This window comes from Cupressus sempervirens, chromosome 1 (assembly GCF_028749045.1).
Source record: "Cupressus sempervirens isolate cs-2001-9-10 chromosome 1, ASM2874904v1, whole genome shotgun sequence".
Classification (NCBI taxonomy): domain Eukaryota; kingdom Viridiplantae; phylum Streptophyta; class Pinopsida; order Cupressales; family Cupressaceae; genus Cupressus; species Cupressus sempervirens.
In genome coordinates, this window is record NC_143118.1 from 553,868,557 (window position 1) to 553,896,286 (window position 27,730).

Genomic DNA, 27,730 nt, shown 5'->3' on the forward strand with positions numbered 1-27,730 from the left:
CCTCAAAAACAGTGTCATCAATCAATATCCCTTAAAACATCTCCTAACATTAAGATTTAATTGAATTAATTAGTAGTTATATAAAACTAATTATACTTATTATTCTTTAATAATTGTTAACCTTAACAATTATTAATAAACTCATTAATAATTTTATTATTTAATTACAATGATCAATATTTGAATCGGATTCATCGTTCATTCAACCATTTGATGAATATCATTTAAACATTAATATCTCTTTCCAATTAACCTATATAATCGATAGTCATTACAATTAAAGATAACTTAATTATAACTATATTAACAATTACATAACTATATTAGCAACTCCATTATTAGCAATTGATAATCAATAATTTCGTAATTTAAAATCAACTACACTCATTAATAAATTAATAATAACTTGTTAATTACTAATAACAAGTTATAAATCTATGATAATAGTTTCCCCATTAATCAAATGAATTTCAATATCTCAATTCAATTGAACAATAGTTGACAAACTATTATTAAATAAAAATGATAAAATTGTTAATATAACAATAATTAACATTAGAATATTAAATAACATCTAATATTTATAAATGACAAATATTTATATTAATTAGCGAATGTTTATATATTAAATAATATATACATATATTACTACCGGCGAATTGTATTACTATACCATTTAAACTTAATAATAGTAAACAATCTTAAAATCTCATATGAATTCATATGACTTCATTATCATATTTAAAAATGTTTTTATTTAACTACCGTTGCAAGCTGAAACAGTGTGCGCACATTGCAGGTCTGCATAGTACATCGTCGCCGGGCTATTAAGTCGTCGTGCGGTCGCAGCCTCCGCAGTCGAGTACACTGTGATCGCAGTGCTGATGCAGAGGGAGACCACCGGTAAGAGGTGAGTGGGTGTGGTGGGTATAAACCCCACCTGCCCCAACACATATAAGTTGCTTTATATATTTTGTTTATAAAACGCAGTTTTAAATAGCGTTTTTCAATAACGCTTTATGCGATACCAAACTAATAAATTTCCACTGTAGTTTATATATATATATATATATATATATATATATATATATATATATATATATATATATATATATATATATATATATATATATATATATATACATATATATATATATATATACATATGTATATATATACATATATGTATATATATACATATATATATACATATGTATATGTGTGTGTGTGTGTGTGTGTGTGTATACGCGAACTATTTTTAATTATTACAGCATATATGTATATATACATATTATATATACATATATGCAGATTTATATAAAGAGAACATATACAAGATTTTCTAAATCTATAAATTAAGAGTTTTCTCTCTAAAATAATTGTTCTCTAAATTTAACCATTAATTTTCTCTAATAGGTTCGACTATAGATTTAGAAACTATTTTCAAATCTATTTATCAATTTGATAATAATTCGAACCCAAACCCGATTCAAATCTAATTCTTTCTTTAATTGGATCTAGGGTTCTCTATTGTTTTCTTTGCAACCATACATATCTAGATTCCAATATCAAATTATAGATTCAAACATAGAGAAGATTCAGACACATATAACAGACATGATGAAGACAAGAAGAGAAAGAGTGCAAAGGGAATATGAGAATATCACGAGTGCACTTGGACACTGATGCTAACTTTCCATGCCTTAGAAGTCCATAGAAAATCCCTTCCTTCTCCATCATTCGCAATTCCTCCAAGATCCAAGCCAACCAAAAAACCTCCAAGTGACTAGAAGTGCTAGAAGAAGCATAAGAGCAAGTAGAAAATATATGAGCATGTAGAAGCATATGAGCTTCTCAATGCATGTAAGCTTTGAAGCTTTCATTTTAGCTTGTAGCTTGTAGCTTCCATTTAAGCTTTCATTTAAGCTTGTCCAAACACACTAGGAGAGCCTCTATTTAAAGGCCTCTAAGATGCATCTAGAGTGTCTCTAGAAACAACTAGAAGATAAGCATGACAACCAAGCATTAGTCTTCTCCAACCTTCTAGATGAGTCTTAAGGTTGTAGACACCATGTGCTTAAATAAAATGCTAACTCCTAAGTGTAGACAACTTAGTGCATTTTTAAAGTGCAAACCCCTGTGTTGTCTACATGACAACTCTCGAGAATTTGCCAACTCTTATGCGAGCAAATATTAAAATAATGCTCAATCATTAATATAATAATTAATTTACTCTTCCCAATTAATTTTATTTATTTATTAAATCTCATGCACTAACTTTAATAATTCCACTTTTCAATCTTAATATATTTATATTTTAATCACATGAAATCTAGAATCTTTTAATAATTTTAATATATTTTTCACTTTTAAATTTCATTTTCAAAACTTAATTTGCTAAAATATTTATTAGCTTTAATAATAATATTAGTTAGTCATTTATTTAAAAATGGACTCCAATATATATTATTATTAAAATAAATATCGTTACATTCCAAATTTAAACTTATAACTTTTATTTTCAAATTTAATTATTTTATTTAATTAATTTCTCAATTAAATTAAATAAATATTAAAATATCATATTAATTTTCCATTAAATTAAACCATTAATTAAATCTTTTAATTAGGCTTAATTAATAGAAAATACATCAAAGACTCATAAAATAAAATACGAAAAATCCATCATAGCCAAAATACATACAAAATCAAACCAAGGGTTTATATCGCGAATTTCATTATCCAACGTATTCGGAGGGTACTCAACTCAGATACTTGTCCTAATTTCAATTAGGACAAATGGCTTAAAGGGTTGGGATTTGGACTTGAGAATTTATCTCCCCTCTCTTATCATTGAGATGATGTGATAGGGTATGCTCATCCTGACAATTCGGAGAAGTCGATACCTGGTACCTACAACCTGCATAAAAACCACGCATGTACAAGCACAATATATACTAAACTAAACAGGCAATGGCAGGAAGTGGTGCATCGTGTAGATCCCGACTAGCAGGTGACTACGACTCCCTTCCTTAACCACATCAAACACGCCATACATAAGAACAAACATGCACACCATACACATGCAAGTATGGGGTAAGTATCCATAAGAAAACACATGTGATAATAAACCATATGCAGAAGGAGGTGGTTGATTCAGATCCAAATCCAGTCCTAGCCGTAGAGATTGTGGAGAAGGAGGAAGGTGCTTATTACATGTAGCATACACACGTTATATAGGCAGCTAAATGGAACGCGAAATGCATAATAAGTTGTTTGAATGACTGGAAGTGCCCTAGACCGTTATTTCTGCGAGGATCTTTTATCTTCCATCCCACCCGCCATTATAGAGTAGGGCAGTCCCCTGCAGTGAAGCTGGCGGGGAACCTCCAACTATATACCAGCAGACTACCATATAATTGTAGGGGGTGGGAATAGATAAAGGGAGGGTGGGAAGCAATAGTTCTACCATTAATCAGTGCCCATAGAATTGTAGGGGGTTGGCCCCTTTAATAGTAGGGGGCCCCAGGAGTGATTGGCCCCCTACAATTCCCCCTAACTAATCATCAATAACTGAAATCACTTGAATAATCATCATGCATACATGAAATATAAAGTCTAAGTGATCTCATTACATAATAAACTGAATCCATAGCACAATATCTGATAGTCTCAAAACAATGCTGCTAACCATCAACATAAAACTAGCCCTAAAAGAGCTCGACAATGACAGAAAAATTGCAACCTAGGGGCAGGCACTACACTCCTTGGGCGCCAACTTGGCCTTCACCCATGACAAGAAAGGTGGGAGGGCGGGGGGGGGGGGGGGGGAACAAGACTAACGGGGTCAGTTTGGTGGAACAGCGTGCTGGACTTTGGGAAACGCATGGGGAGTAGGGTGTAGGGTTAGTATAGGTTAGTATAGGTTAGTATAAGTAGGTTAGTGTTAAGTTTAGTTTTGTTATGATATGTTAGTTTAGTTTAGTTTAGTAATAGTTTTAAATTAAAGTTTTTAGTATGTTATTTTCTTTTTAAATTTTATAAAGTTTTACATTAAAGTTAGTTTTAAATGTAATTAAGTTTAGATTTGTAATTAGTTTAATATTAAGATTTTAAGTGTAGTTTAGTTTGTTTTGTAATAAGTATTAATTTATTAGTATGATGTTAGTAGGTTGTATGTTAGTATTTATTAAAAGTTTAGTTAGTTTTAGTATTAAAGTAAGTTTAATTTTTGAGTATTAATTAGTTTTAATTTAAAGGTTAATTGGCTATTTAAAATAAGTTTAAATGTAGATTTTATTTGATTAGATATTTCAATTAATTTTAAATCCGAATTCATTTAATTTGTTATTTAAATCATTTTAGTATATTGTTGTGAAGTTAATGTAATAACGTATCTAATGATTGATATCAATCTAATAACGAAAGTTTCAAAATCTTGACGATGTATTCCTTCACAAAGAGTTTATAAACTTAAGATGAAATGTAGAGAACCTTTACTTTAACTGTGATCGCAACCATATCAAACTTATAGCATTTTAATTATTAATTTTAAAAAAATTGTGTGTTTTTACCTCATAGTTTGGGCATGACATTTTGGTATTAGAGCTTGTGTTTCAACACTAGGAACCTTAGACCATTGTGCTTCCTAAACTTAACTCAAATATTTAATTGTGTAGATGCCTTCTGTTACTCGAAGCAACCGGCGAGGCAGAGGTCGTAGGGCTAGGGGTGGTACAGCGGGACAAGAGGATGGACCACCTCCACCTCCACCACCACCGAACTCGAACTAGGACATTATAGATGCACTTCAGACATTGATCGGTGTAGTTCAGCAGAGGGTAGTAACTGTAGTTTAGCTAGGTCAGCATATTCCAATAGTGGAAGCAGATGGACCCAAAGGAGGCGGACCCAGAGTCAGAGAGAGGACTAGGAGTCCCCCACCGAGACAGATAGAGGGTTAGGGTGAGCACGAAGGTGATTCAATACATCAGAGAGGACCCCCACTTGACAGACCTCCTAGGCATATAGGAGATGATATCAGAGAATTGATTGGACTCGGGCCACCATTCTTTACCAGTTCCACTGAGGGGACAGTAGCAGAGGCATGGTTGCAAAGCCTACAGCAGTGCTTTGGATTACGACCTTATGGGAGTAATCTAAAGCCACCCCTAGTAGTTCATCAGTTGAGAGGAGATGCCTCCAATTGGTGGCATCAGGAGGAGACCATAGGAGGAGTGAGGATGGATACCCTCACATGGGAGTCTTTCTTAAAGAGATTCTGAGAGAGGTACTTGTCAGAGCATTTCCAACAGAAGTAGATAGAGGAATTTCATTCTCTTTATCAAAGAGGTCTTTCAGTAGCTCAATACAAGAGTAGGTTTCTTGAGCTCCTTCCTTATGTGGAATACATGAAGGACAAGAAACTGCAGGTGCATCGCTTTATCATGGGTCTGAATTTCTCACTTCAGGGTCCAGTTCGGATGGCCTTCCCTACCACCTTCAGATAGGTAGTGGAGATAGCACTAGTTGCTGAGGATACTCGAGGTAGGCAGGAGTCACAGGATCAGTCTCAGAACCGAAACTCTTCCCAACAGAAACCGAGCCTTGGAAAGGTAATCAGAACTATATAACAGGGTCCTCTAAGGGCCAACAGTCTCAGCAGCCAAAACCACAGCAACAGTAGCAATAAAAACCTTCTCATGGTTATTAGGGCTCCAAGCCCAAGCAGTGGCAGTCATAGGGTTCCAAGCAAGATTAGAAAGTACAGGTCCCACAATCATAGTCAGCGAAGACTCAGCAGTCTTCTAGGGGTGGATATAGTGGATCTAGCAGGTCAGGAGGCCCACAGTCATCTAGATCACAGGGTGTATGATCTTATACCCGAGGACCATGCTACACTTGTGGTGGTATGGATCATATAGCTAGGGAGTGTCTGCAGGGACAGGCATCTGGTGGTCAGAGTAGGACTTTTTCAGAGCCGACAATTGGTGACATGGGTAGATCCCATAGAGTTTTTGCAGTAGTTGACAACTGCCAGGCTGAGCATCAGGCCACAGTTATCGAGGCTACAGGTATTATACAAGGTCGTATGGTTGCATTTTTATTTGATTCCAGAGCTACTGACTCTTTTATATCTCCATATGTGGTGGAGCGTTGCGGGCTAGTGGTAGTTAGACAGGATGTTAGTTGGGAAGTAGAGTTAGCCTTAGGAGCCAGAGTGTCAGTTAGTTCTAAGGTGTAGAATTGTCAGATGCAGATTGGAGACATGTCCACTAGGTCTGATCTACGCATTACCCCTCTAGGTTCTTATGATGTTGTTCTTGGCATGGATTGGCTTTTTGCCTACAGCGCCAAGATGGATTGTCGAAAAAAGAGGGTGGAATGTGTGGATGATGATGGTATCTCTAGGGAGATCTTCGCTATGATTTTCGCTATGCAGCTTAGACGGTGCATGCGAAAGGGTTGTCAGTTGTTCGCTATCACCATTAGTGACAGAGAGGAAGATTCAGAGGGGGAGCCATCCCTCGATGATTTTCCAATCCTGCAGGAGTTTTTCGATGTGTTTCCTTCAGAGCTTCCTGGTATGCTTCCACCTAGAGTAGTGGATTTTCACATAGACCTTGTGCCAGGAGCCGAGCCAGTTTCGAGAGCACCATACAGGATGACTACTCATGAGCTCAGTGAACTAAAGGCTTAGTTGGAGGAACTCTTAGAGAAGGAGCATATTTGACCTAGTGTGTCACCTTGGGGTACACCAGTGATCTTCGTCAAGAAGAAGGATGGATCACTTAGGTTGTGTATTGATTATCGGCAATTGAACAAAGTGACCATCAAGAACCGATATCCTCTTCCCAGAATCGATGATCTCTTTGATCAGTTGCAAGTTGCCCGAGTATTTTCAAAGATTGATCTAAAGTCAGGTTATCATCAGTTGAGGATTGTGGATAGTGATATCCCTAAGATTGAGTTTCATACTAGGTATGGTCACGACGAGTTCACCATGGTACCATTTGGCCTTACGAATGCTCCAGTTGTATTCATGAGCCTCATGAATGGAGTATTCAGTACCTTTTTGGATAAGTTTGTGGTTGTTTTTCTTGACGACATTCGGATTTATTCTCATGACGAGAAAGAGCATGAAGAGCACCTAAGGTAGGTATTGCAGAAGTTGAGAGAGAATCAGTTGTTTGGCAGCTTGTCGAAGTGTGCATTCTTCAGACCTGAGATACATTATTTGGGTCATGTCATATCAGGTGATGGAGTCTCAGTAGACCCATCAAAGATTAGGGCCATCATGGATTGGCCAGCACCCACCAGTGTTACTGAAGTGAGGAGCTTTATGGGGCTAGCAGGATATTACCGACACTTCATTTTAGGATTCTCTAGATTGGCACACCCCATCACATCTCTTCAGAAAAAGGGGAAGAAGTACGAGTGGATAGAGAAGTGTGGTAGAGCTTTTCAAGAGCTCAAGAGAGCCCTCACGAGTGCACCGATTCTTGCAGTACCAGATCCTTCCGTAGATTTTGTGGTGTGCACCAATGCATCTTTAGATGGTATAGGGGCAATCCTTATGCAGAAAGGATGACCTATTTCCTTTGAGTCTAGGAAGTTGAAGACTCATGAACTCAATTATCCTACTCATGACCTAGAACTTGTGGCAGTGGTTCATGCCTTGGTGAGATGGCGACACTTCCTTCTGAGTCATAGATTTGAGCTTCATTCTGATCACCAGAGCTTGCAGTACATATTTTCTCAGCCGAATCTTAATGCTAGGCAAAGAAGGTTGATGGAGTTTTTGTGTGAGTACGATTTTGATGTTCATTACATCAAGGGAAAGGAGAATGTGGTTGCAGATGCCTTAAGTAGAAGGTGCCATGAGCTTTCATCTATGACTACTTGCACTGACTTGAGAGAGCGGATCTTACAGCATTTACCAGCCGATGAGTTTTATGTAGAAGTGAGTAAGAGAGTGCATTCTCAGAGACCCTTAGAAGGGAAGTATTCAGAGTATTCCTTGGAGTCCGATGGACTTTTGCATCATAGAGGACGTATGTATGTACCTTCCATTGGGGGTTTGCATGAGCTCATTGTATTTGAGGCTCACAGAGCACCTTATGTAGCGCAGCTCGGTGTTAAGAAGTTGCATGCAGATTTGAGGCAGTTGTATCACTGGCCAGGCATGAGAGTGTAGATTGCTAGCATAGTTCTGAGATGCCTTGAGTGCCAGAGGGTGAAGGCGAAGCACCGTCATCCTAGTAGGCTTCTTCAACCGCATGAGATTGCAGAGTGGAAATGGGATACTATATCTATAGATTTCATTGCTGGTCTTCCTATGTCATCTCGTCGCCATGATGCCATTTTGGTGATAGTTGATACGTTGACCAAGGTTGCCTATTTCTCACCAGTGCGTACTACATTCACAGCATGAGACATAGCTCAGGTGTTCTTGCAAGACATTGTCAGACTTCATGGTATTCCCCATAAGATCATCTCTGATAGAGACTCATTGTTCACTTCTTCATTTTGAAGAGAGTTGCAGGCAGCTTTGGGCACTAGGCTCAATTTTAGTACAGCGTACCATCCTCAGACCGATGGTTAGACTGAGCGAGTGAATCAAGTTTTGGAGGACATGCTACGTATGTATGTGATGGACCATCAAGTCAAATGGGAGGAATACCGACATCTTGTCGAGTTTGCCTATAACAATGGGCACCATTCCTCCATAGGTATGCTGCCTTATGAGGCCTTATATGGAAGACCGTGCAAGACACCCTTGAGTTGGGATAGGATCGAGGATCGAGTGTCTATTGGTCCTTAGTTAGTCAAGGAGATGGAGCAGCAGGTAACCCTAATTAAACAATGCCTAAGAGAGGCATAGGATAGGCAGAAGAAGTATGCTGATGCAAAGAGGACAGATCAAGAGTATCAGGTTGGTGATAGAGTGTTCTTGAGGGTGCGTTTGCACAAGAGTCCGATTTGATTCGGAAAGGGCTCTAAGTTGGCACCTCGATTTGTTGGACCATTCGAGATCCTAGAGAGGATAGGACCTGTTGCATACCGTTTAGCCTTGCCACCTAGCCTGTCACACATTCATGATGTGTTTCACATTTCAATACTTAGAGGATACATTTATGATGAGTCTCATATTATAGATTGGGATGCTTTGCAGGTGGAGTCGGACGGACAGCTAGCACTGGAGCCTATCTGTATTATTGCTCGACGGATCTTAGCACTTTGAGGCCGAGAGCTAGACCAGGTTAGGGTCCAGTGGGATTGTTATGATGAGGACATGGCTTCATGGGAGGATGCAGCGTAGATGCAATCTTAGTACCCTTATCTTTTTTATGAACTCTAGGAGGAAGTTCATGCTTAGTGGGGGAGGATGTGAGGCCTCGCCCCGACCCATCGTAGCATAGTGATACATTACTATTATTTTGATACTCACGACTCAAGATGTCGAGACATTATCTGATGCTTTGAACATATTATATTATTTCATGTCGTGTGATGTTATTTTCAAATATTTAATGTTCGTCATTTAATGTCATATGTATATGCATGTTGATGAAATAAGTAAATGTAGGATTAACACTTTGATTTAAGAGATTTTAATGGTTAAGAATTGAATAGGATGAGAGAAACCCTCACTGATTTATAGATTTATGTTTTGATTTATGTGATTTCCTGATACATATATATAAATGTGCATGTGATTTTATGGGACTACTGATGTGTGCAATGAGTGTGCACGATATTTTAGCCGAGAAACCTGACAGAGGAACAGAACTAATCCCTATGTGCTAATTGTGAAAACCTTGTTGTTCGTAACTAAATTTCATTGTGAGTTGTATGAATGTATTCTTCCGTGATCAATAATTGTTAATGTTCTTAACTGTGTTCTTATAGTGTCACTTGACACCCGTGGTTGCATATGCTCTTTAGCGTGCTAGTTAGGGTTAGCTGTGTAACCTTTGGACCTAAGTTGGATTAAGTTAGTGTCTTTTTGCTAATTTGGTTCTTAATTGAGTTTAGTCATCCTTAATCCAGATTAGTGCTTAATCTACATTTTTAGAGTTGTTAGATGATCCTAAATATTTTCCTAACTTTTGTTTGGTTTCAAATCTATTCCTAAAGCTTTAAAACATGAAATATTTATACCCAAGGGGTATTGGTATGGGTATGGGTTGGGGGCATTTTCCAACCCCTAAACCCCTTTTTTTTACTTTTGAGGTCACTCAAAAAGTCTATTTTTGCACTTGTGCGAAAATTGCAAGTGGCTACCATGAGTTGCATCACCTCACCTCCACTTAGTGGTTAACCTTAGTATGGGTTGAGTTAGAAACTTCTAGATTTGTAGGTGGGTGGGGGAAGTTATTGCCTTTTTTGGTGGTTGAGTTTGAGTCTTATTTAGAGGTCCTTCTTGGGGTAGTTTTGGTTGTTACCCAATCTCTACTTGTAGAGAGGAGTCTTGGAAGATTGAAAAAAGGAAGGGAAAAGCTCTACTTATTTGCCATTACCTCTTTGTGAAGGTAGGAGTTCTTCATCTCCCTTATTCAGATTTGTATGCTCGTTTCATGCTTAAATGCTATGGTGTTGTTTTTGGATGCTTGTATGTATGTTGGGTATGTTGGGAAGGATTGCAACCGTGTTTGTTGAATGCTTTTCTTTCATGTTTATGTTTGAATTTTGAAGTTTTCTTGTATGGGTGTTTTGGTATTACTCACCCTTGGATAGGGCAGAAGTGACCAATTTTGGGAAAAGTCTTTTTAGTTGGACTCCAACAAGTGTAGAGTCTCTTTTCAGGATGAGAAGAGGGAGAGAGGGTAGGGTGTTATGGGCCCCTACCTGTCAGCACAAACCCCGAATGAGTTTGGCATGTTAAAATGGAAGAACGAAAGTTCTTGATTTATAGCCCCGATTGGGCATCTATTTTGGTGTTGTGTCTGACTTCTCCTGTTGAAAGAATCCACTTTTCCCTAGTTTTGATTCATTGTGAATCCTATTGTGAAAACCTTGTATGAATATGCATGTTTGATTTGTCTCTTGGTCATGCTTGTTGACACCTGATCAGATTCTGTTCCCTCCACGATCTTAGCAATGTGTTGCAGAAAATGATATTGATCCCTTGATAAGGGACTTGAAGGAAATTTATTTGATTGTTGAAAATTCGGGATTGAAATCCTATGTAATTTGTATTTCAAACCTTGTTGTAATGGCAACGACGCCGGGTTTTCTTCCTAGTTCTTTCCCAGCTAAGCCTTTGAATCAAGTTTGCCAATAAAATGGTGATTGAGTAATATTGCTTATCATGAGATTTAATCATAATTTTCAGTTATATGAATGCACATCAAAAATAGGATGGAAATAATGTTGATTCAATTAGGTAAAAATTTCAAGTTTCTTTATATGTTGAAAACAAAAAAATCATATTATGAATGAAAATTCAGTTTCGTGATTATTGGAATTAAATCAATTCTTGCATTGTGGCTTAAATGGATAACTAAATCTCTTGGTTTATTTAGTTTGCAAGAAGTCCTATTAGATTTACTTTTCTTTTTTCTTTTTTCTTTTTTTTTAATCTCCTTTTGGTTAATATATCCACTTCAAAATTTATACTTAGAAAAATTTTGACAAAAAAATATTTGTTTGCCCAAGAGCAAAAGCCCTCTAGATTTTGTATGGGCTTGGGATTTAATTGTCTCCTTATAACAGAGAATATTCCTGAAGATATTCCTAAATTTAAAATTAGATATAAAAAAAAAAAATTAGTAAACTTACCTTCATTATCAAAAGAAATAAATAAATCCAAAAATATATATATGAACTAATATCTATTTTCTACCTATAAAACTTTATGTCTTTATTATGCTCCCTTTTTCCTTTCTGGGCGCAACTCTTATATGGGCTTGGAAAAATTGTGTTAAATTTAATATAATTATAATGGGGTGACATCACCCCATCCCCATCTTCTTTGTTGGCGCACTCATCTCATTCATTGATGGAGGGCTTAAAACAAAGATGTTATGTTTTTAAAGCAAATCTTGCTTTTTCTCCTTGGGTGCCAACTTGGCCTTCACCCATGACAAGAAAGGTGGGGGGGGGGGGGGGGGGAAACAAGACTGACGTAGGGTCAGTTTGGTGGGACAGCGCACAGAACTTTGGGAAATGCATGGGGAGTAGGGTGTAGGGTTAGTATAGGTTACTATAGGTTAGTGTTAAGTTTAGTTTTGTTATGATATGTTAGTTTAGTAATAGTTTTAAATTAAAGTTTTTAGTATGTTATTTTCTTTTTAAATTTTATAAACTTTTACATTAAAGTTAGTTTTAAATGTAATTAAGTTTAGATTTGTGATCAGTTTAATATTAAGATTTTAAGTGTAGTTTAGTTTTTTTTGTAATAAGTATTAATTTATTAGTATGATGTTAGTAGGTTGTTAGGTTAGATGTTAGTATTTATTAAAAGTTTAGTTAGTTTTAGTATTAAAGTAAGTTTAATTTTTGAGTATTAATTAGTTTTAATTTAAAAGTTAATTGGCTATTTAAAATAAGTTTAAATGTAGATTTTATTTGATTAGATATTTCAATTAATTTTAAACTCGAATTCATTTAATTTGTTATTTAAATAATTTTAGTATATTGCTATGAAGTTAATGTAATAACGTATCTAATGATCGATATCAATCTAATAACAAAAGTTTCAAAATCTTGACGATGTATTCCTTCACAAAGAGTTTATAAACTTAAGATGAAATGTATAGAACCTTTACTTTAATTGTGATCACAACCATATCGAACTTAGAGCATTTTAATTATTAATTTAAAAAAAATTGTGTGTTTTTACCTTGTAGTTTGGGCATGAAAATGGGTACCTAATATGGCCTAGTAGTCGGGACCCATTATGAATTTTCATCCTAGTTTCGTAAGCTTAAGGGCATCCCCTAAGTTGCACTTAAGGGGGGGTTTTGGTGTAAATAAGTATTTACTTATTACACTTACTTAAGTTTACTTAAGTTTATGCATTATTTAATTATTTTGCATTATTTTATTAGTGAGACACTTAGGAGTTTGTGCACTCTTCTGAGTTGTCATGATGACATAATAGGGGTCCGCACCTCTTTTAAGCACATGTTGTCTACAACACAGGAATCTTCTACACACATATGACACTTTGTCATTCTTATCCATTCATCTAGAATGATGGATAAGGTGCTTAGTTGTCTTATCTTCTGGTTATTTCTAGAGATATTCTAGGTGCTTCCTGAGAGGCCTTTATATAGAGGCACTCTTAGTGTACTCTTAATTATGGCATATTGAATACATTGTCATTCTGATCATACTCTCTCTCTCTTTGGTCTATTGTGTGCTTGTGTTTGAGTTCTTAGTTCCTGGGTGAATTTTTCCCTTAGGCAAATTCTTACATGGCCACCCTCCCATTCTTTATAGTTTCCCCCAGCTTCAGCCCCTTTGCCACATTTTTACTAATGTTGGATGGTTTAAGGTGGAGCATTTTAAGATGGTCAAGCGTATGGGACAGGTAGAGGTGACTTTCTGGAAGGACCCTCAGGAGTGGCCCGTGGGTGGCTTTGAGGAGGATTGTGTTGTGCTCACTAAAGTTTTGGAAAGTAGGTTTTGTAGCTCCCTTAATGAGCGGGATGCTTTGGCTTGGAGTCCTAGCCCAAAAGGCAAGTTTACTATGGCTCAAAGTTATGTTATGCTTGACAGGAACCTACATGGTCCAGCTGAGGTGTACAAGTGGAAGAAGGTTTGGTTTAACTTCTCTTGGCCCAAATGTAATTTTTTCTTATGATTGTTAGCTCAGAACAAATGCCTCACTTGGAAGAATCTTTGCAAACAAAGTTTCCAGGGACCTTCTATTTGTTTCCTCTGTTTGAACAATAAGGAATGTACCTCTCACTTGTTTTTTCTTTGTTCTTTTTTGGGAGAGATATGGCACAGATGGTGAGAGGCTTGGTGACATGGTTGTATGCATGCTACCTCTCTAATTGACTTTTGGGAGAGTTTGGGCAGACCTTTAGCGAAGACTTCTTTCCTACGAGTTACTTGGATGGTCGGGCCAACTCTTATTCTCTAGATTCTTTGGCTGGAAAGGAACCGCAAAATATTCTGTGATTCCAAATTAGGAAGTTTGCAATTGTGGAAGATGATTCTTAGTAGGCTTTAGGAGATTATTTTTGCTAAGTGTGATATGTCTGAAAGTATTGATCCTGGTGATCTTGCTATTGTGCGGAATTTGAATCTGGGAGATAATAGATGAGGATGTACCCTTCGAAAAAGACCTCGCCATGTCAAGCAATGGGTTTGCTAGGATGGGAGGTTGACTTCTCCCCTGGCTGAGACCTTGAAGATTAATACGGACAGTTCTTCTCGTGGGAACCCTGGTCATGCTGGTATTGGGGGCATAGGTAGAGGCAATGATGGTGGTATGGGTTTTCTCTTCTCTATTTACAAAGGTCATCACTCTAATAATCTGATGGAGGCCCTTGCTATTAAGATTGTGGTTGAGAGAGGTTGCTCTTTAAGCTGGAAGAGGATCATCTGTGAGTTTGATTCTCAGATTGTTGTGGACATGTTGAATAATCAGAGTTTGGAGGATGTTAGTTGGCAATTAGCCTCTTTGGTCAGACAGACTTTAAGTCTTTGTAGTTCCTTAGACTTTGTCTCCTTTCATCATATTCCTAGAGAATGGAACAAAGTGGCTGATTGTTTGGCGAAGTGGGCTTCAAAGAACATGGATGGTTGGGATATTAGTGGAAGGGATGAGTTACCTTCTGAGTATAGTGGGATTGTTGAGTAGTTGTTAGTGTGAGACAAGAATATGTAGTGTTGATGTGGGTCGTGGGCCTTTGCTCTGTATTTTGATTTTGATTGAATAAATTTATACCCCCTCACAAACAAACAAAAAAAAACCATCAGATCACAAGGAGATCCATCATCAATGCTATAGATAGTTGTATGAATCCAAATTGGCAGCTCTCTATTGAAACAGACTTCAACAACTTTATCAATGTTGTAGGTCGCCAAGCAATCCAGTTGCAAACTATTTGACAACTCTCTATTATAACATATTCTTATGATTTCATCAACATTTTAGATGACAAAGTACAGACTCCTAGAGCTTTCTACTATCCTGACATCCAATAGAATATAATCCAAAACATTGATACAAAAAACTCTTCTACAATCTAATCTAAAATAACAATAATTACAAAAAGAACCTAACATTTAGGCATCATTCCTAGCGTGGAAAATTGCAGGGCTCAAACTTATAGAGGTTCACACCTGCTATAAAGGAGATTGGGAGGGGAGTTGAGGAGATCTTCTTTGTGACGTAATGGGTCACCTACTCTTTATCTTAAGCCAAGGGCAAGGAATCTAGGTCACCTTAAAACATCACACACACACACACACACACAAAGGTGAAAATTAAACTTAGAAAATGTAAGTCAACACCTATTTAACACTTTTAGTTTAAGAATCAAACCTTAATATATAATATTTAAACCATATGAAGAATCTATTGCTCCTCAAAAGGGATGCTTACAAAACCACTAAATGTTTGAAATCATCACCAGTCATGGCGAAGGACTTCACTATTGGCAATGGCCACAACCTCCAAACGGGTCATTCTCAAAATTTCCTACCCATTACACTTTCTATCATAGATTCATCAATGTAACAAAATAACTGTCACAAGGAAACCGATCACACCCAATGAAGAATGGACACAGCTATCCTCCCTACAAACTATACAGTTGACCAATTTTAAAACAATCAAAAACATCACGGATTTTTTTAAAAATTTCAGCATTTGATCTTCATGATCTGCATAGTTTGTAGTCGAAAACAACAAAAAATTTAGAAACAAATCACAACAATATGAAAAGAAAAAATTTTTTGACTTTCTCGTCTTTGATGCATTTTATCTAGAAATTAGCTGAAGAACTGCTACTGTATTATACTATGCCAACTAAACTGCATTGGCAGCGAATGGGAATATGAGGAAAAGAAGAAAAAACAACACATTTGACAGAGTTACGGCTCTGTGGGCTTTGGGGCGTCCGCTAAAACGTCCGTTTGTGGCAACCTTCCAAGACTTATCTTTTAAAAGATCCATGAAATCCCACATTCGTATTATTTTATACGCAACGCATGTTTCCCGGATCGCTATTTTCTAGTTAAAAATTGGAGCTTTGAAGAACACTGTTTGGCCTGCTCTTGGTGCAGCACGTTTGGGAATTAAGAGCTGACTTCCATGCCGGCTCTTATCCAACATACAGGTTGCACGTTAGTCCACAAGAAGAATTAATTTTTAAAATTAAAAAATAATTAATTGCAAATCAAATGTACATTACTTGGATTCTGGAATTGTTTGTTAATTTGGTCAAAGATTGTAACCATGATCATGGTGTCATGAGACATCAGCATTTCTACTATGATTTTGTTTTTTCTTCTAAATTCAATTATAGTGTAAATAGATGTTCTTATCAAGGATATTGAGGATAACTCTCAATAGAAATTTGGGTATTGGGATTTTAATTTTGAGATTGATTTGTATAAAATATTTATTTGTAGTTAAGTTGAAAAAATGTAAATGAGTATATTAGATAGATTTTGAAAATGATGTATTTTTAGCATTAGTTTGTGGGGTTGGTAGAGGTGGGAGGCAAAATTTTCAACTTAGTTTATATTAAGTGAGGTTAAAAATGGTAATATAAGATATCATGGATGTATATATTATTCATTAGATAGGTTACAAAATTGTTGTTTTTAAAATGCAATCTACAAACATGACCAAAAAGATGTTAAACATAAAATCTGAGACTAAAAATGTAATAATCAAAATAAATGAGGCAAATAATATCAATACAAATGTTGGCTCAAAAATAAATAAACTCTAATCCTTAAATTTTACATCAAAATAAATAAACTATATTCCTTAGTCCTTACCACTATCCATTTCAATTTTGGCGCATCTAACTCGATTATAAGCTTTGCCACTATCTCTTGAAGGTGGTCCACATGTAATTCAATAATATGGCCAAGAAGATAAGATAACCTTGAGGGGACAAGCGCTACTAGCTTCCTCAAAATAAGGAGCTCTAGCATGTACTCTTAGATGACAGTCATATTTGGTTATGTTCTTGGACCCCTCCTCTACTTCTATCATTGAACCCCTTCTGTAATGAGGACTTCCCACACTTGTAATATTAGAAAGAAAAGACTACAACCTTGTGTTCAAAAACTCAAGTGTTGGAACCTTCTCCATATAAATGGCAATGATAGTATTCTCGGTGGTCCTAGTTGCAAGCTTGTGTGTAGAATTTCTGTTTGTGGGGTTTGTAGAATTAACCCTGAAAAGGTGCCCTCACAACTTTCTCGATAAACAACCCATTACTTACAAGGGCCAAAATTCCAAAAATGTTCAAAGGATTCTAGAGTACATCAATTGGGTATTAAGAAGTGAGGGACAATTTCTAATAGAACTCGATATGGTACAAATAGAACTCCTTTCCCTACCCTTCTATCAAATCCTATTCCTTATTGAAATAACTTCCTTGGACAACAAGTACGTAAGCACTTGCCTTGATGGCACTAGGAAAATGTGCATTGTGTCTTACTCTATTTTTATCGACCATGGGAGTCTCCAAGTCATTCTCCTCTACATCAATGCTAGTTTTTTCAACATTGGTTAATCCATAGCTCCTTGACCTAAAATCTAGGTGGGTATGAACTCATGTAAAATAATCTTGAAGGAAAAAATTCAAAAAGTTTAATCACCATATAATAGAAAGGGAAGTTAAATGAACTCATTTATATTTTAAAATATATATATATATATCACCTAAAAATTATAGAACTTTTAATATACAATTTACAAAACTAAATTTTAATCACAAACAAATCTATTAGAAAAATACCAATACTTGTCCTGGACAAAATCAATCAAGATATTTTACTAATGTTATTTTTAGATCTTTAAATAATATGAACTCATCTAAATTAAAATTCATTAATAAAATTAAAATATGTTCATCTAAATGATAGACGCAACAATCTCCCTATAAATTCAATAGTACAACTTCGATGGAATTAAATTATTTAACATCATTATAACCCTCCAACTCATACCTTCTTATATAGATAAGTAGTTAATTGTCAACAACTTTGGTATATTGTAAAGATTTGATTGCAAACTTTAGGCATTGCATGATTTAAAACATGTAAGCTCTAATTAATTTTGGTGACATTTTCCTCAATCCATTGGTAGCCCCAATACTCTATGGGTGAGACATGGTGTTTCCTATAGAAAGTCCAACAACAAAATTGTCTCATCGACTAATTAAAAATAGTCTCATAAAATATCATGAAAAGTGCATCACAACCACATGCATACTTTACTATTGGACCAAATCATACTTACCAGATATTTTCATTCATTATTGAAGCATTCTAGTCTTTAACATGATGCAAGAACCTTATGTAGCATTCTCATGTTATTCATTCAAAACAGTCTCATCAATCTTACTCTTGGTGCAAGATCTAAAAGATGAACTTTAAGATTGAACTATTATTTTGTTCTTGTATTTCTTATTCCTATCACTTTCAAATTCCAATGTGATTTATCGAGTTTATAAGAATATTTGAGAATACTACTATTTAAAAATGTCTTCTATTTATTTTTCTAAATTCTTGAATATATTGATATTAATATTTTTATTTTTTTCTGATATTGTCTATATATTCTTTAGATAGACATGCATTGATTTTTTAATGGCTTTTAATTTACTCATCATTTTAAAAACTTATATCTAAGATTCATTCTTTATGTATTCATTTCAATTTTTTTGTGTTACTTATGTGACAAACATGCTTATTCTATAAAAATTAAAGCATACGTAGATTCTCCAATTTAATCTTGACAATATTTCAACCAAATAGTTCTTATTTTTATTTTCTTCTACTATTGTCTATATATTCTTTAGATACATTTACATTGATTTTTTAGTGGCCTTTAATTTACTCATCATTTTAAAAGTATATCTAAGATTCATTCTTTATGTATTCATTTCAATTCTTTTTGTGTTACTTATGTGACAAACATGCTTATTCTATAAAAATTAAAATATACATAGATTCTCATATTTAATCTTGACTATATTTCAACCAACTAGTTCTTAAAATTAATACAATAACAACATTTGGGAAGTAGAAATTGGGCATTATTTTACATTTTAATGATACAAACAAGAATAGTCTTATGTGTGCACAACATTTCTCCTTTTTAGTTTTAATCATTTTTTAGAAACCTTAATATTTAAGAAACTAGATTTCGAGTAAGTTACAATTCATGTTCTTACAATATCATCAAAACTTTGAGTTTATGCAACTCAAATTGCTTATCATACTTCAAGCTTAGAAAACAAGGTCACCTTTAACCCTCATTTTGTCCTTCATTTCCATGCACTTACCCATAGGCATACATAATTATTATGAATTTTTTTGGTATTCTTCAATTGACTACTCTTCATGCTAGTATAATCACTTAAACTGATGTTGTGTGTATCCTCATAATGCTTGAAGGGATAGCAAGGGTATCTCAAGTGAGAATTAGCTAGTGATCTACATCATGTTTTCCACTAAGTGAATACCACCATCGGTACATTAGAGTATGTATGTATGTATGTTTGTCAATTATTTATAATTAGTGTTTCTCAAAGCTTTCACAAAATGAATGTGGTTTGTTATAATCCCTTGGCTATATTGTTTGTATTTGCATTATCATGAAGGAACATTATAGGTTTGATACTAACGATTTGATTCTTAAGGGAATCAATGGATAATGTTTCAAATTCATTAGTAATATAATAAGATCAAATCATGTGTAATGTACAATAAAAATGTAAACTAAAGGCACATTTGGAATGCAAGTGGATTATAGAATGTGACTTCTAGTTAGAAACAATGAGGGAAAATGTAAAGAAAAATTAAATCCAATTTTATGCATTTTTCTTTAGATATAATACAAAGATGTATAATATAGGTATTAACATATAGTACTATATTTAGGCCTTTAAATAGACCTTGTGTAAATGTTGAAAAATGCTTAACTTTATGGTTTAAGGCATATATGGATTGATGACTACAATTATCAACCTTGTGTGGTTTTAATGGATTTTTATCTGACGTGGCATATTTTTAACCATGTGGTAGAAGTATATGGAGCCAATTATACTACCATGTCATATGGTGCAAAGGCCACTAAGTGTTGTATTTATATGGTACTATAACATGTGCATATTAATGCATAATGTGTTGCACATGTGTGGTCTTACTTGGCACAAGCATGCACAACTATGTGTAGGGCCACACTATGCTTGCATGTGTTTCCATGTATCAAATTATGTGGATGATGTTGTATAAGCATCTTGCTCGATGCACTAAATAATTTTGAATGTACTTTAACAAAATTGGCATGTGAGACTACACTTAAAGCAAAATATTTTTAAAAATGTTATTTTTTAAGGTTGAGGAGGTCAAAGAGTAAGTTGAAGGACCCACCAAGAGGTTGGAGGATGCTTAAATTCTTCAATTTATTGGTAGAAATAGGATCAAAATGCTTTAGAGGCCTTTTTGGTTGGACTATTGTTACTTTTTTTTAATTTAATTTATATTTTTATTATAGTTTTTGGTGTTGTTGTTTGTTCTTCTCCAATTAGTTTTAGTTTATCAATATGTAGGAGATATTACTCACAAAGGAATGAGAGGGAAAATGGGAAGATATTTTAAGTAAAAATGAACCTAATATTTGTAAGTGTACATTAGCCATTAAGACAAAGTCGATGTAGTTGACCAATGCATATATATTATTTATAGTACATGCAAGGTGTAGATGGTTAAAGGCATTCTAAAACAATGATATTTTAGCATGTTCATTTTAAGGTGAGGGGCATGTTGACCATTACTAGTTATAGAAGATTACAACCAAACACATTAAGGTTGTTGGTTAGATTATGCTAGTTTGTGACATCATTTTGATACCTTTTATTTGTATTCTTTTGCATTTTTTTCAAAACAAAAAAGTTATAGAAGATTAGGTATGGACATTTGATCCTATCTACCGAATGTAGCTTTACCATTTTGGCTCAATAGTTTTTGTGGTCCTTTTAGTGATTTAAAAGTCTTTTTATAATTTGTTTAGTAATGTATAATCATCTTGATATATTTATTAAAATAATATAACTTTTTAAAACAATTGCAAAATCCAAACTAACTCTTAGCAATTTAACAAAAGTAAGAATTAATTTTAAAAAACAAATAATTAATTAAAAAATAAGTGTACATGAATTTATAAATTGTTTATTATGTTAATCAAGATTGCAACAATCATTATGGGTGGACATAGTCTTCATGAGACATCAGCATTTGTACTATGTTTTCTTTTTCATTTCAAATTTAATGTAAATAAATGTTTTCATTACAATATAGAGAAATTTAGGTATTGGGACATTAATTTTGAAATTGATTCCTAAAAATTATTTGTTTATAATTTTAAAAAATAAAAATTAAATGAGAGTGATATATTTTTTTGTTTCAGTTGGGGAGGTGGGGAAAGGCATGCTGGATAAGAGCCGGCATGAAAATCGGCAGTTTTAATTCCCTCACGTGCTGAATCATGCAAAATCGGAGACCCGGTGAATTGGAAGCCAGAGAAGCCAAAATTTATGCTTCAAAATTCAGTTTTAAATCTCAAAATTCAATTTTTTAATCACAAAATCTGGATGTTTGGATCAGAGGATGGGTTTCCGTGTAGGAATATGGGAAACAGGCACATAAAATAATATGAATCTGGAATTTCGTGGATCTTTTAAAAGATAAGTCTTGGAAGGTTGCCACAAACTGACGTTTTGGCGGACGCCCCAAAGCCCACAGAGCCGTAACTCTGTCAAATGCGGTGTTTTTCTTCTTTTCCTCATATTCCCATTCGCTGCCAATGCAGTTTAGTTGGCAAAGTATGGTACAGTGGCAGTTCTTCATTGGGTGTGATCTGTTTTCCGTGTGACCGTTTCAATTGGAGACTGATCAATACACGTTCGCAAGCGTACCGGGGAAGAAATTTTTGAGAAAGACCCGTTTGGAGTTTGTGGCCGTTGGCAAGAATAAAGCCGTGTGGCCCGACTGGTGATGATTTCAAAAACTCTGCTGTCTTGTAATCATGGCTACCTCCCATCCTCAGCTGCCTCCTGGCTTCAGATTTCATCCTACTGATGAAGAACTTGTCACCCATTACCTCAGGAAGAAGATCTCCTCATCTCCCCTCCCCGTCCCCATTATAGCAGATGTTGATCTCTATAAGTTTGAGCCCTGGGATTTGCCGGGTGAGTAATTTTGATTGTGTTTGAGGTTCTGTTTTGGGGTTTGATTGTTGTTGTTTTTGGATTAGATTGTGTGAGAGCTTTTGTATAGATGTTTCGGATCATGTTTCATCATTTGTCAAGGTAATAGAAAGTCGTAGAGTCCGTTTTAGTAGATGCATGACTCCTCCAACTCTCTATATACTGATGATGGATTCCCCCAATGATCCGAAATGCTGATATAGTTGTAGGAGTACTTTTTTTGAACTCCTACAACTCGCTGTTACACTGATGGTAGTGGATTGCCCTGATCTGAAATGTTGATAAGTTGGAGGAGTCAGTTTTAATAGAGAGACTCCATTAACAATATCAGATTTCTACAATGTAATTAAATTCTAACACTTTATTATTCTTATGATGGATCACTTTCTGTGATCCGAAGTGCTGATGACACAATTACAGCACTTCAATGATGGATATACAGTTTGATTCAAAATATTGATGAAAAAACTCTCACACAATCTAATTCAGACATAGCAACAATGAATAGTATGAGATTGTGGAAATCTGATATCATTAATCAGATGTTTTGATATCATCAATTGGATGTTCTGATATCATCAATTAGACTCTTTTTTGGTACTTTTTCGATGAATTCGCTTTTGAATTACAGATGGGTGTTTGGTTTGCAGGTCTGGCTAAATTTGGAGAACGGGAGTGGTATTTCTTCAGTCCGAGGGAACGCAAGTACCCGAACGGCACCCGCCCAAACAGGACAGCCGGCTGTGGGTACTGGAAGGCTACAGGCATTGACAAGCCTGTGGTCTTACCAGGAAGCTCTCTTCAAGTGGGTGTGAAGAAAGCTTTAGTGTTCTACAAAGGCAAACCCCCTAGGGGTATCAAAACCAAGTGGATTATGCATGAGTACCGCCTTATAGACTCCATCTGGCCCAAGTCTGCTTCGCCAAGGAGGAAACGGTCTATGCTGGTAAGTAATGGCAAGGTTGAGATTGTTCTTTCTTGTTTCTGAATTCAATTAGACTACTGCTTTTTTCATCAACATTTTAGATCATATTCTATAATCCATCATCAAGACTACCAACTGACATACTTCTCATCTCTATTTCAGCTGGATGATTGGGTGCTGTGTCGCATATTCAAAAGAGCGAGTCATTTGCCGAGAGAAGGGGAAGCAGGGGATGTGGGGAAAGCAGGGGAATCTGTGGCATTTTGCACCCAACAGAAGTTACAAGAGGTGCCACCCACACCTACACCCACTTTTGAGTCCCTTCATGGACATCCACAGATGAAAGAGGAGGAGGACTTTCTTGAGAGTATTCTGAGGAAGGATAACCCTTCTGATCATGATGCAGGGGATGCTCTGCCTCTTCCACTTCCCAACAAACTAAAGAGAAATCTATCATTTGCTTTCGATGATCTCTACTCTCTCAACAATACCGATTTCTCTGATTACCAATTCTTAACTCCCATGGATTTGAGTGTAGATGATTTCCATCAAATCTACTCACTTCCCTTTACTGAAAACAGGCTCTGGAGCACCGAATCCACCTGGTTACCTTAGCCTTCCACGGTGGCTGAGATCAAGAAATGAGAATATGGTTTAAAGGAAATTGAACCACTAATGAAACAATTGGTTCAGATTGTAAACTGCATACAAAGATTTTAATGATGCAAGTTTTATTCTATAAATCAGGGTAGATGTGAAATTTCAGTGCTTTCCTCTATAACCCAGTTTTATGTCCTTCAACTCCTGGCAAAACCTGTAAATTATTAGCCATTCATTTTGGGGCTTAAAATGCGACCAAAGCTTGTGATGCGGTGACTGGTAGCTGAGTTTGCTTGGAATCCCGGTGGACCGTAGCCTTCAAACAAAGAATTTACAAGAAAGAAAACTTCAATCCTCAAGCTAATAATTATTTCAACGCTATCCAGAAAACATTCATAACTGTTTTGATGCCAACGAAGTCACAGGTCAGCTTAATCGAGATAATTAATATGAATATTAAATAAAATGATCATATTGACTACAATTCTAAATTTATTTGGGTACGTCCCTTACAGTTTTATGAGGGAGGACCACGTAAATTTAAAAATTGGTAAAAGTTTAAAGCTTGGTCTATGGTCTTGGAAGGGTTAATGTTGAGAAAATTCATCACAAAGAATGGTAGATATGGGAAAAATAATTACAAATTATGATAGTGAAATTTGTATATTTATTTTTAAAATTTATTTTATTTTATTTTATGTCTATTCATATTCATATTCATATATGTTCATTTGATTTTATGCTATTTCAAGTGCATACACATCAAATATTCATCAATATTATATGATCTCAGACATGCATAAGGAAAGGAAAAGGAAAGGGTTTACGTATGGTGATAATGATATGGGACTACCTCGTACTCTTTTTTGAAAGGCACTTGGCGCTACAAACAAGGCATACATACCCTACTCTCCAGTGAGATTTGAACTTGTTACCTCTTTTTCTAGAGTACAAGTTTTCCACCACTAGGCCAACTCAGGTTGTGCAAGGTGGAGGGTGTAGATCATTTTGGAAAAATGAATAGGAAAGAGTTGATGAAGTTGTATTTGAAGTAGAATGTGACAAAAGTATAGGTTAAGTATGCTTGAAGATGTACAAATGAATGAATGAATTATTTAATTAGTTCTAGTAAATGACATATATAGAAAGAAATTGTCTATATTTATTTGATATTTGAAGGATAAGAATATGAAAGGTGAATTTGACCAAATAAACATGTTACTTAATTAAGGATGAATTCTACAAGAAAGGGAATAAAAGATTTATTTTTTACATAAATGATTAGAATTTATTTAATTATTGTTGTGATTAGTGAGATTTGACCCACTGAACCCAACAAAAAGTAACATTAAGTTTTTGATTAAGTAAAATAGGTTTTACAAGGATCCTGAAAGCCAAAAGTTTACAGCATAACAGAAAAGAAAATAAAAAGTCCAGCTAACATGAGACTGTTGGTAAAAGCCAAAAATCAACGAAAGGCCGAGGCCAGGAGGCAAAGGCCAGAAACCAAAACAAAGAACAAAACCAAAAGTGAAGCAAACTATTGGTTGTCCTTCTCCAAGTCTTGCAGAGTTTCTGCAACTTCATTGTCCTTCTGACTATCTACTCCTTCCTGGTTCCTGTTCTGGGTCTCCACCTGGTCCCTGGCTTTAGTCTGAGCCAACTCCACCTGCCCGAAATCCTTCCCATTCTTCTGTGCAGTATCCCTACCTAAGCCGGATCTCATCAAAGAGTCACCCAAGTTGACAATATTCTCATTCAAAGTGTGCAGGGTTTCCACAATTTGCTTAGTCAACACCCGGTGGATGGATTCAAACTTTTGGACTTTATGTTCAACCAAGGAGAGTCTATCCTCTTGTCTATCCTCTTGTCTATCCCTGGTCTCCTGGTTGTCATGGATGTTCTGGTTACCAACCTGGATAGTGTTCTTTCCTATGGCCTCCTGAACCCTGCGGGTATTCTAACTGGTGTCCTAGTTGTTCTTTTCCTTAAGGGCCTCAATTTCTTGAAACAACCATTTGATAGAGCGAAAATTGTCTACCAAGCAATTCTTCGCATTATTCAAGAAATTGAAGCCAGTTTCCCGCGTGTTGTCAGAGATGACCAATATAGCAGGGTCAATTAACTCGTCATAGTGGGTTCTGTCGTCAAGGTCCTCCATCACTTGGATGTTCATCGGTTCTCTGACAATACCCAACCTAGCTCTGTCCATGTTGAAATTTCTCCAAGCCCTCCTCCTGTTCTTATTTTCGACCTCCCCGCTTCTTTCCGCCATAATTTCATTCATCTCCTCAGGTGGGGATATGGGAGAGTCAGGGCCATGGGTTTTGGGAATCTAGGCTTCTTCCTAAATCAGAGATTGGTCGGCCTTTCTTTTCCTGGGTTACACAAAGGGGAAATCGGGGCAGCCTCCTCCTTGTCACTATCCCTCCCCTTCTCCTCCTCACTCACATTGTCCTTCCCCAACTCCTTGTCCTCTTCCTCTGAATCAATTTTTGTCTCCTCCTCTTCCCCACTGTTAATTTTCTCCTCCTGAGGCTCATGCTTGGGGGGAAGGGGGGGCGGCTCCTAGGACTCTTTCTACTGGACATACTGGGGTTGTGAGCAACAGAGGTGGCTTTGACATCCTCTGTGTTAACAACTTGAACATCCTTCGAGTCCGAACTGGCAGTATCCTCTGATTCGCTACCCGGGTCACCAAGGGATTTTCCTCTGGTATGGGCTTTCAAAAACTCATAAACCAGGAGAAGAAGGCCTTCATGGAGGGCAGGATTAGTAACAGATTTTTTTTTTGAAACCCTCAATACCCTTAGACATGAAAGTGTAAAGATAGAAGAGAAAAGAAATTTTAACACCATGCCTAAAGTGGTTCAGCAAAACAAAATGGTGTGTTCTTATCCTTTCAAACTTGGGATCAAGAGTAATGTACTTAATGAGGATTATGAGGACATACCTCCATAATTTCTTGATGGATTCAATATCGTAGTAGGTGTTAATCTTGATGAGCTTGTCTCTCTCCTTGTCATTCTTGACAAAATCATTAACAGCATTGGCCAACATCTTTTTGTCCCTGTAAAATTTTATGCCTTCCAGCAGGATTTCTGTCACCTCCACGATTAAGCCCTCAGTGATTTGGTGGGTTACACCATCAATTTTGACTCTCCTATTGCTCCAAGAGTCCGCCATGACCTTCATAAAAAAGTAGCATTAAGTTAAAAGATAATTAGAAAGGGATTCACAAGAACTAAAAACAAAGGCCTTTTGAACACAACCCCAATCGTTTGGAGCAAATAAAACACTCCACTACAATGGAGCTTAGGAACAAAATCCACCAAACAAGAGAATGCAAGAGAAATGGAAGAAGAAAGAAACATTATAAGACCAAATGCACATGTCAAGGAGGAGAAGGCACCAAGAAAACACTAATAAGAAAGTAGGGTAGTCAAAGAGGACCAAGCCTCCAAACTGAGGCAATAATAGTACTTGCAAAGGTGAAATAAATAGTACAAAACCACACCCACAAGTAAGGGAGGAATAATAATCAAGACTCCAAGGTGGCTAGAGAAAAGACAACCACTAAATGGGGGAGTGACTACATTGAAAAGAAAAACCTCCAAGCATGAGAAGGTCCAATGCAAGTCCACATCCAAGTTTGAGGAGAAGGTGTTGAAAACTCTAGAAACAAGGCAACCAAGGCAAACCCAAACCCACCAAATATGAGGTGGCATAAGTATTGGAAAAGACAAAGAAACCAACACCAAGCCAAACTGGCATGCAAAGGAGA

General features: G+C 36.0%; 1 protein-coding gene across 1 annotated transcript; it reads left to right on the forward strand.

Moving 5' to 3' along the window:
- The first annotated feature begins 21,660 nt into the window (after positions 1-21,660).
- On the forward strand, positions 21,661-24,089 carry LOC149578647 (NAC transcription factor 32-like). Its single transcript, XM_089802929.1, has 3 exons — positions 21,661-22,403; positions 23,072-23,367; positions 23,509-24,089. The coding sequence occupies exons 1-3, from the start codon at positions 22,241-22,243 to the stop codon at positions 23,959-23,961; spliced, it is 912 nt and encodes a 303-aa protein (XP_089659055.1). The 5' UTR covers positions 21,661-22,240; the 3' UTR covers positions 23,962-24,089.
- Positions 24,090-27,730: the final 3,641 nt, after the last annotated feature.

Bases quoted from the DNA above. Each gene is read 5' to 3' on its own strand.
- LOC149578647 (XM_089802929.1), top strand. From the start codon at position 22,241: ATGGCTACCTCCCATCCTCAGCTGCCTCCTGGCTTCAGATTTCATCCT. The intron at 22,404-23,071 runs GTGAGTAATTTT...TTTGGTTTGCAG, and splicing joins TGAGCCCTGGGATTTGCCGG to GTCTGGCTAAATTTGGAGAA. The intron at 23,368-23,508 runs GTAAGTAATGGC...TCTCTATTTCAG, and splicing joins GGAGGAAACGGTCTATGCTG to CTGGATGATTGGGTGCTGTG.